The 18638-nt window shown below is 45.1% G+C and overlaps 2 protein-coding genes across 2 annotated transcripts; both read left to right on the plus strand.

Annotated features, from left to right (window-relative positions):
* The first annotated feature begins 1347 nt into the window (after positions 1 to 1347).
* Positions 1348 to 2196, plus strand: LOC120942747 (taste receptor type 2 member 8-like). Its single transcript, XM_040355672.1, has one exon. The coding sequence runs from the start codon at positions 1348 to 1350 to the stop codon at positions 2194 to 2196; it is 849 nt and encodes a 282-aa protein (XP_040211606.1).
* Positions 2197 to 11862: 9666 nt separating this feature from the next.
* Positions 11863 to 12711, plus strand: LOC120942748 (taste receptor type 2 member 40-like). Its single transcript, XM_040355673.1, has one exon. It carries the CDS (start codon positions 11863 to 11865, stop codon positions 12709 to 12711), a length of 849 nt encoding a protein of 282 aa, XP_040211607.1.
* Positions 12712 to 18638: the final 5927 nt, after the last annotated feature.

The raw sequence follows: 18638 nt of genomic DNA on the forward strand, positions 1-18638 counted from the left end.
CTTAGTTTCTGAGTCCGGCGCATAGATACGACGGCGCATATGTGCACTTACGCGGTGTATCTCGACATACGTCGGCGCAAGTGCTTTGTGAATCCGGGCATATATTACCAAAAGTATTGGGACACCTGCCTTTACACGCGCATGAACTTTAATGGCATCCCAGTCTTAGTTCGTAGGGTTCAATATTGAGTTGGCCCCGCCCTTTGCAGCTATAACAGTTTCTCCACCCCAAACTCACTCACCCATATCTTTATGGACCTTGCTTTGTGCACTGGTCCAAATGGGGATGGTATTGACACAGCCCCAAATGATCCACAATGGCTCAAAAGTGAGATGGTCCAGAAATATTTTCACAACCCACCATATACAGAAGGATGTCAGCTATCTACGGTCCTGGAGGTCTTCATTAGACTGAAGGAGGATGGAGACTTTGCTGAACAAACATGTTATTTATATAGTTGTTTCATTTTTGGTTTAATTGTTGCCTAGTGTAAAGAATCGTACACACGCTCGGTTTACTCGGCAAGAACCAGCAAGAAAACTGCTGGCAGATCTTTCTTGCTGAGTAAACCGAGCGTGTGTACGAGGCTTTCAGGTTTCTCATCAAGAAAACTGCTCAAAATCTCAACGAGAAAAATCGTTTTCTATCTATTTTCTCATCGTGATTCTCGGCAGGAAAACAGAGAGTGTGTATACTTACCTGTCTCCATGGAAAACCACGCATGCTCGAAATGACTTTGACGCATGCACGGTAACTTCCTAGGCATAGGTAGGGTGCAGCAAGATGGCGGCGTCGGCATTGAATGTGAAGAGCGCATGACGTCACCATGTTCTTGCCACGAACAGCGGTTCTTTTGAATGGAGTGTCTGTACACTCGGGCGGCAAGAGATTCTTTTCAAGAATCTCGTCAGGAAAAACTTTGCTAGCAGCATAGTTCCATTATTGTGATAAGAGGGACAAGGTACAGAATGTGGTCTGCATTGTACATTGACCATAACACAAGCTGTTCTAAAACTGCCGGCTACTATTCCCGACGTGGTTAAATATAATGGAAATGATTTCCAGATGGTTTATACGGTATAATGAGTACTTTAAATGTCGGTGTTGAAATTACATCCATCACTTACGATTATGCAAAGTCTACCGGGAGCCGAATCTGAACAATATTTTCATAGTTCAGTCTCTAACCTCATCACTCCGTCTGCTTTCACCGGGCGTGTGCCGTCATTTCTTCTCCGGAGCTCACACACCAAATCAAAAACATGCTCATTCTTCACTTTTTCTATTATTTAATCACTTCAGTCTTGGGACTGGTCTTGGCAATCCCTTCTAACACTTGTATTGTGATGGGTAATCTGGACATCATCAGAAAGAAAGGGAAGTTGAGTCCCTCCGATGTGATCTTTCTGGGGAAGGGAATTGTGAATATTCTCCTCCAGTGTGTGCTGAGTCTACAGGGAATGCTCTTTGTCTTTGCTCCGGAAGTCGTATACATTAGAGGAGTATATATATTCTTTAGAGCATCAACTTACTTCCTAAATTATTACAACTACTGGTTGACCGCCTGGCTCTCGGCTCATTACTGTACCAGCATCACCAATCTCAGCTATGGGTTCTTCTTCTGGATAAAGAGAATTGTGTCCAATTTCCTGAGTCACCTTCTATTCCTGACAGCACTTGGGATGTTCATTATAAATGTCCTGATCATCTGGACTTTGAATGTAGACAGTACTTTCCAGTCTTCTGAGAACAGCACGGTTAAAACCTCTTCTACCAGTCCTTTTTACCAGATCAGTTTTCCTTATTTTCTGCCCATGACCATCCTAGGCATCGTTCTTCCATTCTGCCTTAGTCTTCTGTGTCTGGTCCTCACTTTCTCCTTTCTGCTCAGACACGTCTGGAGGGTGAAGAATAACGACTTGGGATCAACACGTCCAAATCTTCAGGCTCATGTCACGGCACTGAGGACAATCTTCTTCTTACTTCTCATGTTCACCTCCTTCTTTATTAATCGTTTGATGTATTTTATTGGAAGACCCACAACGCAGACAGACCCAATAGCTATGGCCTGTTGGGCTTTTCTGTCATCATCTCCATTGGTCGAGGCTGCCATCATCTTCCAGGCCAGCAACAAGCTGAGAAGGATCATTCTGAGAAGATTCTGGACCAGAAGCCGGAGGAACACAGAGACTTAAAGTAGTACTACAGGCAACACTTTTTTTTTCTTTTTGGATAGAGTAAGGCCCCTTTCACACTTGTGCTACTCCAAAGTCGCACGATTTTGCCGCAACCGTCATACGACTGTGAATCTGACCTTGTCCTGTGACTTGAAGTATGACTTCAATGACCAGGGACCCAGCTTTGTTACCCCAATACTTAAGGGGACTCCATGCCAATTTTTTATTTAAAACGGCATGGGTTCCCCCTTCATAAGCATACCAGGCCCTTCAGTCTGATATGGATTTTAAAGGGGAACCCCCACGCCGGAAAAACGGTGCTGGGGTCCCCCCAAAATCCATACCAGACCCTTATCCGAGCACGCAACCTGGTAGGTCAGGAAAGGGGGTGAGGATTAGCAAGCGCCCCCTCCTGAACTGTACCAGGCAGCATGCCCTCAACATGAGGGAAGGGTGTTTTGGGGCAGGGGAAAAAAAAGTTTTGCCTTTAGTTATACTTTAAAAAAGTAGATCTTATCTTATAAAAAAAATGTAATTCAGATGCATGTTTTCCTTTCTCTAATAAGTGTGATGGAAATGTTACAATTTCTATTTAGTAAAAGCATTTCCATTTGTTTTATATCCTTTTTTTCTGTGGAAATGTGGGGGCACCTCCAGCACTGAATGTACTGTATGTAATGGCAAGGGGTGCGCTACAGGATCTATTGATGCTGGCAGCTGGAGGATCTGTTGTCACCAGAGGGGATCTTTTTTTACCAGAGGGGGAGGTCTATTGTTGCGGGTGGGAGATCTGTTGTTGCTGGTAGTAGGCTTCTGTTGCTGGGGGGGGGTAGTTGTTGCTGGGAGGGATCTGCTGTTGAGGGGAGGGGTCTATTGTTGCTGGCTGCTGAAAAGTCTATTGATGCTGGCTGTCGAAGGGGTATGGTTGCAGGTGGTCCATTGTTGCTGGGGTGGTCCATTGTTGCTGGGGTGGTCCATTGTTGCTGGGGTGGTCCATTGTTGCTGGGGTGGTCCATTGTTGCTGGGGTGGTCTATTGTTGCTGGGGTGGTCCATTGTTGCTGGGGTGGTCCATTGTTGCTGGGGTGGTCCATTGTTGCTGGGGTGGTCTATTGTTGCTGGGGTGGTCCATCGTTGCTGGGGTGGTCCATTGTTGCTGGGGTGGTCTATTGTTGCTAGCTGCCGGGATCTTTTTTCCTGCCTTTTCTTGTTATTATTAACACATTCCATACAAATTACTGAAAGGGGTTATAAAGAAAATTTTATTTTTCCCCTAAATATCTTCCTTTACCTTAGTGCAGTCCTCCTTCACTTACCTCATCCTTCCATTTTGCTTTTCAATGTCCTTATTTCTTCTGAGAAATCCTCACTTCCTGTTCTTCTGTCTGTAACTCCACACAGTAATGCAAGGCTTTCTCCCTGGTGTGGAGAAAGCCTCTTGAGGGGGGAGGGGGCGAGCAGGAGTGTCAGGACGCCCACTAACACACAGCTCCTTTCTCTATCTGCAAAGTAGAGAGAGCCCTGACACTCCTGCTCGCCCCCTCCCCCCTCAAGAGGCTTTCTCCACACCAGGGAGAAAGCCTTGCATTACTGTGTGGAGTTACAGACAGAAAAACAGGAAGTGAGGATTTCTCAGAAGAAATAAAGACATTTAAAAGCAAAATGGAAGGATGAGGTAAGTGAAGGAGGACTGCACTAAGGTAAAGGAAGATATTTAGGAAAAAAAATTTGTACCTTTACAACCCCTTTAATACCACAAATGTTACTTGGTTCTATATTCTCTAAAAGGGGCGGTACTGGGAAGTGGGTAGGGGGTGGAACCAAGGAACGATGCTCGGAGGTTGGCAGGGATGGAGACAATGGAAGCTCCGGCACCTATCCACTGAGAAGAAAAAGTCCTGATTATATCATTCTTCCTTTTATCGGGTTGTCATATTCTGATACATTTTAATAAATTACTTTACCTAATATGAATTGTTTGTGTATTTATTTTGCTTTTGCATTCTCTTAGGGGCAGATTCACGTAGAGCCGCGTAAAATTGTGCGGGCGTAACGTATCTGATTTACATTACACCTCCGCAACTTACACGGGCAAGTGCTGTATTCTCAAAGCACTTGCTCTGTAAGTTGCGGCGGCGTAGCGTAAATCGTCCGGCATAAGCCTACCTAATTCAAATTTGGATCAGGGGGGTGTGTTTTATGCAAAACTACTGTGACCCGACGTGATTGAAGTTTTTTCGGAACGGCGCATGCGCCGTCCGTGGAATTTCCCAGTGTGCATTGCTCCAAAGTACGCCGCAAGGACGTTATTGGTTTCGACGTGAACGTAAATGACGTCCAGCCCCATTCACAGACGACTTACGCAAACGACGTAACTTTTTCAAATTTCGACGCGGGAACGACGGCCATACTTAACATTGGCTGTGCCTCATATAGCAGGGGCAACTTTACGCCGGGAAAAGCCTAACGTAAACGTCGTAACTTTACTGCGTCGGCCGCGCGTACGTTCGGGAATTTGCGTATCTAGCTAATTTGCATACTCAACGCGGAATTCGACGGAAGCGCCACCTAGCGGTCCAAAAAAAATGCAGTTAAGATCCGACGGCGTAAGAGACTTACGCCTGTCGGATCTAATGGATATCTATGCGTAACTGATTCTAAGAATCAGGTGCATAGATACGACGGCGCAACTCAGAGATACGACGACGTATCTCGGTTGTGAATCTGGGCCTTAGGGTTCCCTTTTCTCCTCTCTAGGCCAAAAATTGATAACACCTGGAAAACCGGTACAGGGAAGGAGAAGGGATCAAACAGTTTATACAGTGTTATTGCTTTCTGAGACACTATTGGGCAAATTTCCTCTCATGCCGCGTACACACGGTTGGAAATTCTGACAAGAAAAGTCCGATGTGAGCTTCTGGTCGGAAATTCAGACCGTGTGTAGGCTCCATCGGACTTTTGCTGTCGGAATTTCCACCAACAAAAGATTAAGAGCTGGTTCTCAAATTTTCCGATGTAAAAAATTTCTATTGGAAATTCCGTTCATTTGTAGCAATTCCAAGGCATGCTCGGAAACGATTTGACACATGCTCAGAAGCATTGAACTTAATTTTCTCCGCTCGTCGTAGTGTTGTATATCACCACATTCTTGGCGGTCGAAAGTTCAGAAAACCTTTGTGTGACCGTGTGTATGCAAGCCAAGCTTGAGCGGAATTCCATCGAAAAAAAACAACCAAGGTCGTGTCCGATCGTGTGTACTTTTGACGAAACGTATAATCAGTGGCGGGCCGTCCATACGGGGCGCAGGGGTACCATCCCCCTAAACCATGCGTTTTGCCCCTAACCGGAATTCCAATAAGTTTTTTTAAGCATGTAATTAGAGCCTAAGGGGTAGATCCACATACAAATACATTGGCGCAGCGTATGTGAGATACGCTTCGCCGCTGTAACTTACTTTTTGCTGGTTCGAATCCCCAAAGAATTTGCGCCGTAAGTTACGGCGGCGTAGTGTATCTCAAGCGGCGTAACGGCGCGGAATTCAAATCGGCGATTAGGGGGCGTGTTTCATTTAAATGAAGCGCGTCCCCACGCTGAATGAACTGCGCATGTGCCGTCCCTAAATTTCCCGCCGTGCATTGCACAAAATGACGTCGCAAGGACGTCATTTTTTAAACTTAGACGTGACTTACGTCCATCCTGATTCACGGACGACTTACGCAAAAAAAATAAAAAAATCTAATTTCGACGCGGGAACGACGACCATACTTAACATGGCAAATCTAACTATACGCCGCAAAAAAAACAGCTTTAACTATACGCCGGAAAAAGCCGACTAGAGACGATGTAAGAGAATGCGACGGCCGCGCGTACGTTCGTGGATCGTCGTAAATCGCTAATTTGCATACACAACGCAAACTCCACCCAGCGGACGCCGAAGTATTGCATCTAAGGCCCTGTACACACGACCGAGTTTCTCGGCAGAATTCAGCCAGAAACTCGATCGGAGCTGGATTCTGCTGAGAAACTCGGTCGTGTGTACACTTTTCAGCGAGGAAGCCGACGAGGAACTCGTCGGGCCAAAAAGCTATTTCCTCGTTGTTCAATGAGGAAAGTCGGCCCGCCGAGATCTCGGCGGCTTCCACACTGAACTCGACGAGGAACTCGATGTGTTTGGCACGTCGAGTTCCTCGGACGTGTGTACGGGGCCTGAGATCCGAAGGCGTACGAGGACGTACACCTGTCGCATCTAACCCAGATGCCGTTGTATCTTGGTTTGAGGATTCAAACTAAAGATACGACGTGGGTAATTTGAAATTACGCAGCGTATCAAGTGATACGCCGGCGTAATTTCTTTGAGGATCTGCCCCTATGACTCTAACTGGCTTTAAAAAAGGGTGGGCTCGGGGCACAGAGCACTGCGCCCCGAGCCCACCCACCTTAACCACTTCAATAACGGGCTTTAAAACCCACCTCCATACCGGGCCTATTCTGGCACTTCTCTTCTACATGTACAAATCATCATTCTTTTGCTAGAAAATTACTCAGAACCTCCAAACATTACATTTTTAGCAGGCACCCTTGGGAATAAAATGGTGGTCATTGCAACTTTTTATCTTACACGGTATTTGCGCAATAATTTTTCAAACGCCTCATCCATGTCTTTATGGACCTTGCCTTGTGCACTGGTCCAAATGGGGATGGTATTGACACAGCCCCAAATGATCCACAATGGCTCAAAAGTGAGATGGTCCAGAAATATTTTCACAACCCACCATATACAGAAGGATGTCAGCTATCTACGGCCCTGGGGGTCTTCATTAGACCGAAGGAGGCTTTGCTACACAAACATGTTATTTATATAGTTGTTTCATTTTTGGTTTAATTGTTGCCTAGTGTAAAGCCTCGTACACACACATGGTGTACTCGGCAAGAACCAGCAAGAAAACTGCTGGCAGATCTTTCTTGCCGAGTAGGCATGAGCCGAAAAACCCCCGCGTTCAGTTCGCACCAGAACGTTCGAACAGACCGAACATTCGCGCGAACATTTAGAACCCCATTGAAGTCTATGGGACTCGAACGTGCAAATTCAAAAGTGCTCATTTTAAATCCCAATATTCAAGTTATTGTTGAAAAACGTCTTTGAGAACCCGGGTCCTGCCCCAGGGAACATGTATCAATGGAAAAAAAACATTTAAAAAACTGTAGTTTGTTCTGGAGCAGCGATTTTAATGATGCTTAAAGTGAAATAAAAAAAAAGAAAAATTCCTTTAAATATGGTACCTGCTGGGTGTCTATAGTAGTGGCACATGTTTAGAAATGTCCCTGCACAACATGAGATTACTATAAGAAAAAAGTAATTTAATACTGCTTGCGGCTTTAATGTAATGTCTGGTCCCTGCAATATGGATAAAAATCATTGAAAAAAAATAGCATGAGTTTCCCCGCCACCACTCCCCCCAGGTCATTGCAAGACCCAGTGCGGATCCTGACCTCCCTGGGGCCCTAAGCAAAATGACATGGCACATTAAAAATGAATTAAACAGCACACGTGCAGTAACAGCAACTGCGTTTATGTGCAAATAAATAGCACACGTGCAGTAACAGCAATTGCGTTTATGTGCAAATAAATAGCACACGTGCAGTAACAGCAACTGTGTTTATGTGCAAATAAATAGCACACGTGCAGTAACACCGAGTACGTTTAGGTGTAAACTAAACACTATGGAGGCAATACAACACGTTAGAACACTGCAGCTAGCACAATCTACTGCCTGACAAATAGGAATAGCTGATCTAGCTAAGCTATACAGTGTATAAATATATGTACAACTCCTAGGATGTATATATATATATCCTCTACACACTGTAAATTAAGCTAAACTGACTAGTCTGCCTGCTCTATCTATCTATCTATCTATCTATCTATCTATCTATCTATCTATCTGGTAGAAAAGACACTGTCTCTCTCTCTCTCTGACTGACTGATCTGCTCTCATTAACAACCGCATCACACTACACGCGGCCGCCTTGCAGGCAGCCTTTTATAGTGTGCGGCGTGTGCTAAAGCCCTGAGCCATAATTGGCCAAAGCCACCCTGGCTTTGGCCAATTATGGCTCTCCGTTTTCTGCGCGCTGTGATTGGCCAAGCATGCGGGTCATAGTGCATGCTTGGCCAATCATCAGCGCGCAATGCCGCAGTGAATTATGGTCCGTTGCGCGTCACTCGAATTTGGCGCGAACGACCCGTTTTGTTCGAATTTCGTCAAACGTACGAACAGACGATGTTCGAGTCGAACACAAAGCTCATCCCTACTGCCGAGTAAACCGAGCGTGTGTACGAGGCTTTCAGGTTTCTCTTCAAGAAAACTGCCCAAAATCTCAACGAGAAAAATAGAGAACATGCTCTCTATTTTCTCATCGTGATTCTCGGCAGTGTTTTCTTGCTGAGAAACCTGAGAGTATACTTACCTGTCTCCATGGAAATGACTTTGACGCATGCACGGTAGCTTCCTAGGCATAGGTAGGGTGCAGCAAGGTGGCAGCGACGGCATCGAATGTGACGAGCGCATGACGTCACTGCGTTTCTGCCACGAACGGCGGTTCTTTTGAATGGAGTGTCTGTATACCCGGGGCGGCAAGAGATTCTTGCCAAGAATCTCGTCAGGAAAAACATTTTTTTTTCCTGACAAGATTCTGGCCCGTGTGTACAGGGCTTTAGATTTAAAAACAAAAAATCATCTGCAGAGAACTTCAATTCTTTTTACTAGCAGCATAGTTCCATTATCGTGATAAGAGGGACAAGGCACAGAATGCGGTCTGCATTGTACATTGACCATAACACAAAAGAGAAGAGAGAATTATCGGTCTTTGTCTCTCAAAGTGCCGCATCCAATGAAAAAATCAGAAGAAAATTGGATCCCCCGACTGGACTTTTAAGGCACAGAATTGTGATTACACGAAGTGAACAGTGGCCCAGATTCAAAAAGCAATTGCGTCTGCGTAACCATAGTTAAGCAGTGCAATTGCTTACTTGCGGCCGGCATTTCGAATGCTCCTGATTCAGAGAGCTCGTTACGCCGACTGCAGCCTAAGATATGACTGGCATAAGGCTCTTATGCCAGTCATATCGTAGGCTGCATTCTTACGATGGCCGCTAGGGGGCGTTCCCGTAGTGGTCAGTGTATAGTGTGCAAATTGCATACTAACGCCGATTCACTACCCTACACGAGCCCTGTGTACACAGTTTACGTCGTTTCCGTTCGTCGGGTTTCGCGTAAGGCTGCTCCTGCTATTAGCAGGGGCAGCCAATGCTACGTATACCCGTCGTTCTCCCGTCGCAAAGTTTAAATTTTATGTCGTTTGCGTAAGTGAATCGTGAATGGCGCTGGACGCCATTTACGTTCACTTTGAAGCAAATGACGTCCTTGCAACGTCATTTGCCGCAATGCACGTCGGGAAAGTTTCCCGACGGAGCATTCGCACTACGTTTGGCGCGGGAACGCGCCTAATTTAAATGATCCACGCCCCCTACGGGATCATTTAAATTACGCGCCCTTACGCCAGGCATTTTTGAGGAGCGCCCACGCAAATTACGTGGCTACTGCTTTGTGAATGAAGCGTAGCGCAAAAAATTTGCGGGGGCGCAGGGCAAAAACGGGACGCTGCGCCTCCGTAAGAAGTGCGCAGCGGTACCTGAATCTGGCCCAGTATTTATAGTAGAGAAGGTATCTTATATAACATTTATTTAGAAATATAGAAACAAATTTAATAAAACCATAAACATGATCTAGAGTGGACACAAGTTATTGTACAGTACAGTTCAAAAGTTACAAAATTGCGCTATACAGTATGATTCTTCAGATTATCCCGACGTTTCTGAGAGATGTCTCTCTTTCTTCAGGGGTATAGCGAAGGATCAACCGTTAATCTATAATATGTATAATGAATAGTCAATATGGCTCACATGGTGTTTGCTTGTAAAAATAATAATAAAAAACAAGGAGATGATTTCTCAATACTCACAGCTGAAAAAGCTGTACGTTGGATAGGTCATTCCGATCATGTGATTAAATACAAAGCTACACGAGCTGCATTCTGGTCTAAGTTCGCTGGTATTAATTCATTCAGAAGGGGATTTGATTAATAGATCCCCTGGTGTGTAGCCTGGATTTTCCACCTATAGTGCTGCTGGAGCCCAAATCAACTGGGCCCTGTAAAGATAGTGGGCCAGATTCTCGTACTTTTGCGGTGCCGTAGCGTAAGCCATTTACACTACGCCGCCGCAACTTACTGGAGCAAGTGCCGTATTCCTCAAGCACTTGCTCCGTAGTTTGCGGCGGCGTAGTGTAAATGGCCTGGCGTATCCCCGCGTAATTCAAAGGGGGCGGCTTGTATTTAAATTAAGCGCGCCCCCGCGTCAATTGAACTGCGCAAAATAGCCCAGTGCGCATGCTCCAGCTCACGACGGAAAACGTCAATGACGCCGACGTGTGCGTCATTGACGTAAAGTCGTATTCAAGAACGACTTAGGAAAACTACGTACCCAACGGGAAAAGACGACGCGGACCCGACGCCATACTTAACATGGCATACGGCGGACTGTCGTAAGGTTACCCCTCATATAGCAGGGGTAACCTTACGCCTACGGAAACGATGTAAGCGACGACTACGCAACGCAAATTCGTTCGGGAATCGGCGTATCAGGCTCATTTGCATAGTCAAATGAGACCTGAACGTAAACGCCACCTAGCGGCCAGTGGCGAATTACATTTAAGATCCGACAGTGTAAGTCACTTACACATGTCGGATCTTGGCCGTATCTATGCGAAAATGATTCTAGGAATCACTCGCATAGATACCCGGGTCAAAAAACAGAGATACGAGGGTGTTTCCTGAGATACACCGTCGTAACTCTTCTGAGAATCTGGCCCAGTGTGTGGTAATAATTGGTAGTTGCTTAGTTAGAAAACGTATTAACTTGTATTGAATAGTATCATAAGTCTTACCGATTTATTACCAGTTGGCAAAATAGATTTGTTTGCACTTCAAATAGCTAGAAAAATATAAAATGAATGCATCGTTTAGTAGTCTGACACGTGATGATTTATATTGCTTCAAAATTCCGATAAGGAGCAATTTGCTTCTTAGTTACATTATAATCAAATCTATTCAAGGTATGAATATCAAAGAAATGATAGTATGTCATTTTTAAAATAAATTGATTTGCAATTAGAAATCATTGGTATTGTGCTCCCAGGTGTAGTGTTAAAAAGTTAACACTAGATGGCGTACATAGTCAGTGAATGTTGCTGACTGAGACTAGGGTATATGACCATAACACAAGCTGTTCTAAAACTGCCGGCTACTAGTCCCGACGTGGTTAAATATAATGGAAATGATTTCCAGATGGTTTATACGGTATAATGAGTACTTTAAATGTTGATGTTGAAATTTCATCCATCACGTACGATTATGCAAAGTCTACCGGGAGCCGAATCTGAACAATATTTTCATAGTTCAGTCTCTAACCTCATCTCTCCGTCTGCTTTCACCGGGTGTGTGCCGTCATTTCTTCTCCGGAGCTCACACACCAAATCAAAAACATGCTCATCCTTCACTTTTTCTTTTATTTAATCTCTTCAGTCTTGGGACTGGTCTTGGCAATCCCTTCTAACACTTGTATTGTGATGGGTAATCTGGACATCATCAGAAAGAAAGGGAAGTTGAGTCCCACCGATGTGATCTTTCTGGGGAAGGGAATTGTGAATATTCTCCTCCAGTGTGTGCTGAGTCTACAGGGAATGCTCTTTGTCTTTGCTCCGAAAGTCGTATACATTAGAGGAGTATACATATTCTTTAGAACATCAGTTTACTTTCTAAATTATTACAATTTCTGGTTGACCTTCTGGCTCTCGGCTCATTACTGTACCAGCATCACCAATCTCAGCTATGGGTTCTTCATCTGGATAAAGAGAATTGTGTCCAATTTCCTGAGTCACCTTCTATTCCTGACAGCACTTGGGCTGTTCATTATAAATGTCCCGTTCATCTGGACTTTGAATGTAGACAGTACTATCCAGTCTTCTGAGAACAGCACGGTTAAAACCTCTTTTACCGGTGCTTTTTACCAGATCAGTTTTCCTTATTTTCTGCCCATGACCTTCCTAGGTGTCTTTCTTCCATTCTTCCTTATTCTTCTGTGTCTGGTCCTCACTTACTCCTTTCTGCTCAGACACGTCTGGAGGGTGAAGAATAACGACTCGGGATCAACACGTCCAAATCTTCAGGCTCATGTCACGGCACTGAGGACAATCTTCTTCTTACTTCTCATGTTCTCCTCCTTCTTTATGACTCGTTTGATTTTTTTTATTGGGAGACCCACAATGCAGACAGACCCAATAGCTATGGCCTGTTGGGCTTTTCTGTCATCATCTCCATTGGCCGAGGCCGCTGTCATCTTCCAGGCCAGCAACAAGCTGAGAAGGACCATTCTGAGAAGATTCTGGACCAGAAGCCGGAGGAACACAGAGACTTAAAATAGAACTAGAGGCAACACTTTTTTTTCTTTTTGGATAGAGTAAGGCCCCTTTCACACTTGTGCTTGTGCGATTTTGCCGCCTGTGGATCCGACCTTGTTCAATGACCAGGACCCAACTTTGTTACCCCAATACTTAAGGGGGACTCCATGCCAATTTTTTATTTAAAACGGCATGGGTTCCCCCTTCATGAGCATACCAGGCCCTTCAGTCCGATATGGATTTTAAAGGGGAACCCCCATGCCGGAAAAACGGTGCGGGGGACAACCCAAAATCCATACCAGACCCTTATCCGAGCACGCAGCCTGGTAGGTCAGGAAAGGGGGTGGGGATTAGCGAGCACCCCCCTCCTGAACTGTACTAGGCAGCATGCCCTCAACATTAGGGATGGGTGTTTTGGGGCAGGGGACCCTAAAGCACATTGCCCCCATGTTAATGAGGACAAGGGCCCCTTCCTGACAACCCTGGCTGTTGGTTGTAAAGTTCTGTGAGCGAGGGGCTTATTGGAATCTGGGAGCACCTTTAATAAGGGGCCCCCCAGCTGCCGGCCCCCCATCCTATGTGAATGAGTATGGGGTACATTGTACCTCTACCCATTCACCTTTAAAAAAGTGTCAACAATAAATCACATTACACAGGTTTTTAAAGTAATTTATTAGGCAGCTTTGGGGGTCTCTTCTGACTCTGGGGGTCTCTTCCAACTTCTCCGCTCTCTCTGGCCTCTTCTTCGTGCTCTCCGGTTCTTCTCCCGCTGTCCCGTGTCTTCTGCCGGGTTCTTCTGCTCTTTTGCCAGCTCTTGCCCGGTCTTCTCCGTTGTCTTCTTCTCTCTGCTCTTCTTCCGATGTTGACTCAACACTCTCTCCCGCTGTAATGCCGTGTGTGCAGTGTGCAATGACTTATATAGGCATGGGGTGGGGGTCACCTGGTGATGTCATCCGGTGACCCTGCCCCCTTATGACGTCACCGCCCCATCATGCCCCTGGCAGTGACGGTCGGCAAGTGGTTAAGGGAATTCCTTGGGGACCCTCAGGTCACCAGAACTGGTGTCACCATTGGAAGATTTACTTTTTTGGGGACAACACAAAATTTGGGGGTTTTCTTTTACTTTCAATGATAATGGTATACAGGACAAATAGAGAGCGGAGATCTCCTTAACAGGGGGGGGCACAGAGAGCAAAAAAACTGTTAGGCGTTCTAATGCCTCTGCACTCTCTTCTAAACTAAAAAAAATGTTTTGCCTTTAGTTATACTTTAAAAAAGTAGATCTTATCTTAAAAAAAATTGTAATTCAGATGCATGTTTTCCTTTCTCTAATAAGTGTGATGGAAATGTTACAATTTCTATTTAGTAAAAGCATTTCCATTTGTTTTATGTCCTTTTTTTCTGTGGAAATGTGGGGGCACCTCCAACACTGAATGTACTGTATGTAATGGCAAGGGGTGCGCTACAGGATCTATTGATGCTGGCAGCTGGAGGATCTGTTGTCACCAGAGGGGATCTTTTTTTACCAGAGGGGGAGGTCTATTGTTGCGGGTGGGAGATCTGTTGTTGCTGGTAGTAGGCTTCTGTTGCTGGGGGGGGATCTGCTGTTGAGGGGAGGGGTCTATTGTTGCTTGCTGCTGAAAAGTCTATTGATGCTGGCTGTCGGAGGTCTATGGTTGCAGGTGGACCATCGTTGCTGGGGTGGTCCATCGTTGCTGGGGTGGTCCATCGTTGCTGGGGTGGTCCATTGTTGCTGGGGTGGTCCATTGTTGCTGGGGTGGTCCATTGTTGCTGGGCTGGTCCATTGTTGCTGGGGTGGTCCACTGTTGCTGGGGTGATCCATTGTTGCTAGCTGCCGGGATCTTTTTTCCTGCCTTTTCTTGTTATTATTAACAAATTCCATAGAAATTACTGAAAGGGGTTCTAAAGGGAAACATTTTTCCCCTAAATATCTTCCTTTACCTTAGTGCAGTCCTCCTTCACTTACCTCATCCTTCCATTTTTCTTTTAAATGTCCTTATTTCTTCTGAGAAATCCTCACTTCCTGTTCTTCTGTCTGTAACTCCACACAGTAATGAGAGGCTTTCTCCCTGGTGTGAATAAAGCCTCTTGAGGGGGGAGGGGGCGAGCAGGAGGGTCAGGACGCCCACTAACACACAGCTCCTTTATCTGCAAAGTAGAGAGAGCCCTGACACTCCTGCTCGCCCCCTCCCCCCTCAAGAGGCTTTCTCCACACCAGGGAGAAAGCCTTGCATTACTGTGTGGAGTTACAGACTGAAAAACAGGAAGTGAGGATTTCTCAGAAGAAATAAGGACATTTAAAAGCAAAATGGAAGGATGAGGTAAGTGAAGGAGGTCGGCACTAAGGTAAAGGAAGATATTTAGGAAAAAAATTGTACCTTTACAACCCCTTTAATACCACAAATGTTACTTGGTTCTATATTCTCTAAAAGGGGCGGTACTGGGAAGTGGGTAGGGGGTGGAACCAAGGAACGATGCTCGGAGGTTGGCAGGGATGGAGACAATGGAAGCTCCGGCACCTATCCACTGAGAAGAAAAAGTCCTGATTATATCATTCTTCCTTTTATCGGGTTGTCATATTCTGATACATTTTAATAAATTACTTTACCTAATATGAATTGTTTGTGTATTTATTTTGCTTTTGCATTCTCTTAGGGGCAGATTCACGTAGAGCCGCGTAAAATTGTGCGGGCGTAACGTATCTGATTTACATTACACCTCCGCAACTTACACGGGCAAGTGCTGTATTCTCAAAGCACTTGCTCTGTAAGTTGCGGCGGCGTAGCGTAAATCGTCCGGCATAAGCCTACCTAATTCAAATTTGGATCAGGGGGGTGTGTTTTATGCAAAACTACTGTGACCCGACGTGATTGAAGTTTTTTCGGAACGGCGCATGCGCCGTCCGTGGAATTTCCCAGTGTGCATTGCTCCAAAGTACGCCGCAAGGACGTTATTGGTTTCGACGTGAACGTAAATGACGTCCAGCCCCATTCACAGACGACTTACGCAAACGACGTAACTTTTTCAAATTTCGACGCGGGAACGACGGCCATACTTAACATTGGCTGTGCCTCATATAGCAGGGGCAACTTTACGCCGAGAAAAGCCCAACGTAAATGTCGTAACTTTACTGCGTCGGCCGCGCGTACGTTCGGGAATTTGCGTATCTAGCTAATTTGCATACTCAACGCGGAATTCGACGGAAGCGCCACCTAGCGGTCCAAAAAAAATGCAGTTAAGATCCGACGGCGTAAGAGACTTACGCCTGTCGGATCTAATGGATATCTATGCGTAACTGATTCTAAGAATCAGGTGCATAGATACGACGGCGCAACTCAGAGATACGACGACGTATCTCGGTTGTGAATCTGGGCCTTAGGGTTCCCTTTTCTCCTCTCTAGGCCAAAAATTGATAACACCTGGAAAACCGGTACAGGGAAGGAGAAGGGATCAAACAGTTTATACAGTGTTATTGCTTTCTGAGACACTATTGGGCAAATTTCCTCTCATGCCGCGTACACACGGTTGGAAATTCTGACAAGAAAAGTCCGATGTGAGCTTTTGGTCGGAAACTCAGACCGTGTGTAGGCTCCATCGGACTTTTGCTGTCGGAATTTGCGCCAACAAAAGATTAAGAGCTGATTCTCAAATTTTCCGATGTAAAAAATCGGAAATTCCGTTCGTCTGTAGCAATTCCAAAGCATGCTCGGAAACGATTTGACGCATGCTCGGAAGCATTGAACTTAATTTTCTCGGCTCGTCATAGTGTTGTATATCACCACATTCTTGGTGGTCGAAAGTTCAGAAAACTTTTGTGTGACTGTGTGTATGCAAGCCAAGCTTGAGCGGAATTTCAATCGGAAAAAAACATCCAAGGTCGTGTCCGATCGTGTGTACTTTCTCACTTTTGAGGAAACGTATAATCAGTGGCGGGCCGTCCATATGGGGCGCAGGGGTACCATCCCCCTAATCAATGCGTCCTGCCCCTAGTCTACATGCAGGGCACCGGACTCAAGGATTCCAATAGTTTTTTTTTTTTACGCATGTGATTAGAGCCTGAGGCTCTAACTGGCTTTAAAAAAGGGTGGGCTCAGAGCACAGAGCACTGCGCCCCGAGCCCACCCACCTTAACCACTTCAATACCGGGCTTTTATACACACCTCCATACCGGGGCCTATTCTGGCACTTCTCCTACATGTACTATTCATCATTCTTTTGCTAGAAAATTACTCCCAAACACTATATATGTTTTTTTAGCAGACACCCTAGGGAAAAAAATGGCGGTCATTGCAACTTTTTATCTTGCACGGTATTTGCGCAACCATTTTTCAAATGCTTTTTTTTTTAAGAAAATGGTTTCATGAATTAAAAAATAACAAAACAGTAACGTTAGCCCATTTTTTTTTGTAAAATATGAAAGATGATGTTACGCCGAGTAAATAGATACCTGGAATGGCGCCAAATTTCGTTACTTAAAAATCTCCATAGGCGACGCTTTGAAATTTTGTACAGGTTACCAGTTTAGAGTTACAGAGGAGGTCTAGGGCTAGAATTGTTGTATGCGCTCTAACGCACGTGGCGACACCTCACATGTGTGGTTTGAATGACGTTTACATACATGGGCGGGACTTACATGTGCGTTCGCTTCTGAGCACGAGCTACCGGGGATAGGGGAGTTTTAATTTTTGTATTCATTTTTTATCCTATGTATTTATTTATTTTTTACACTTTTTTTTCGATCGTTTTTATTCCTATGACAAGGAATGTAAACATCCCTTGTAATAGGAATAGTGTGTGACAGGTCCTCTTTAAGGAGAGATGCGGGGTCAATAAGACCTCCCCCTCCCCCCACATCTCTCCTCCAGGCTGGAAAGAATGAGATTGTGAAAAAAAATTCACAGATCTCATTCTTACTAGCCGCGATTGCGGTTTGTTTACTTACGGGGACCCAAGCGTGACGTCATCACATCGCGCCTGGGCCTCCGACGGTCATAGAGATGACTGGTGACCATCTGGTCACCAGTCATCTCTATGCCTCCCATCCGGCGCATGGCGATCGTCTCTCCAGGCGCCCAATGGCACGGGAGAGGATGGAGAAACACCAGATGGTGGCGGGAGGGGGGGATGTCCCCTCCCGCCGCCTATAAGAGCGATAAAAAATAAAAATAAAATTGAGAACCAGCTCTCAAACATTTGTTGTCGGAAAATCCGACCGCGTGTAGGCTCCATCAGGTTCCTCTACTGCGGGAAAATGCTTATTTTACCTTTTTTATATGTTTTTATTTAACAAACACAGTTTAATACTTCATTGCCATTTATTTTATCTGACTAAAAGATTTTTTTTTTTTCCATTAAATCTTCCATTAAATCTTTATTAGATTTTTGGTATAAGAAAAATACAAACCACGCCTCCCACGCCAGACACAGGAAATTATAGCATGTCAAACCACACAATATACAGAACTAAGAAAAATAGGTATTGAGTGAAGGACTGCAAAACAATGAAGGTCGCTATCAAAGGTACATTAAAATTCAAGGGTACCAAGTAGAGGTGGGCCGAACCCCTCCCCTGTCCAGTTTGTAGCAGAACTCCCGAAAAGAGAAAAAGTTCCAACCCAAACCCCATTGAAGTCTATGGGAGCCGTGCAGGAAAAATCATTTTGAAGGCTTATATGCAAGTAATTGGACATAAAAGGGGTATGTGGGGTCTGGGTACTGCCCTGGGGGACATGTACCAATGCAATTTTTCTTATTAAAAAAGGATAATGATTTTAATGATACTTAAATGCAACAATAAAAAAAAAATCCTTTAAATATCGTGCCTCGGGGGTCCCCTTAGTCTGCCTGTAAAGTGGCAAATCTGTACCATGTATAGAACCTGCTGCAGCAGTAGAGGTAAGTATGACATGTTGGTTATTTAAAAA

Source organism: Rana temporaria, chromosome 6, assembly GCF_905171775.1.
Source record: "Rana temporaria chromosome 6, aRanTem1.1, whole genome shotgun sequence".
NCBI classification, from domain to species: domain Eukaryota; kingdom Metazoa; phylum Chordata; class Amphibia; order Anura; family Ranidae; genus Rana; species Rana temporaria.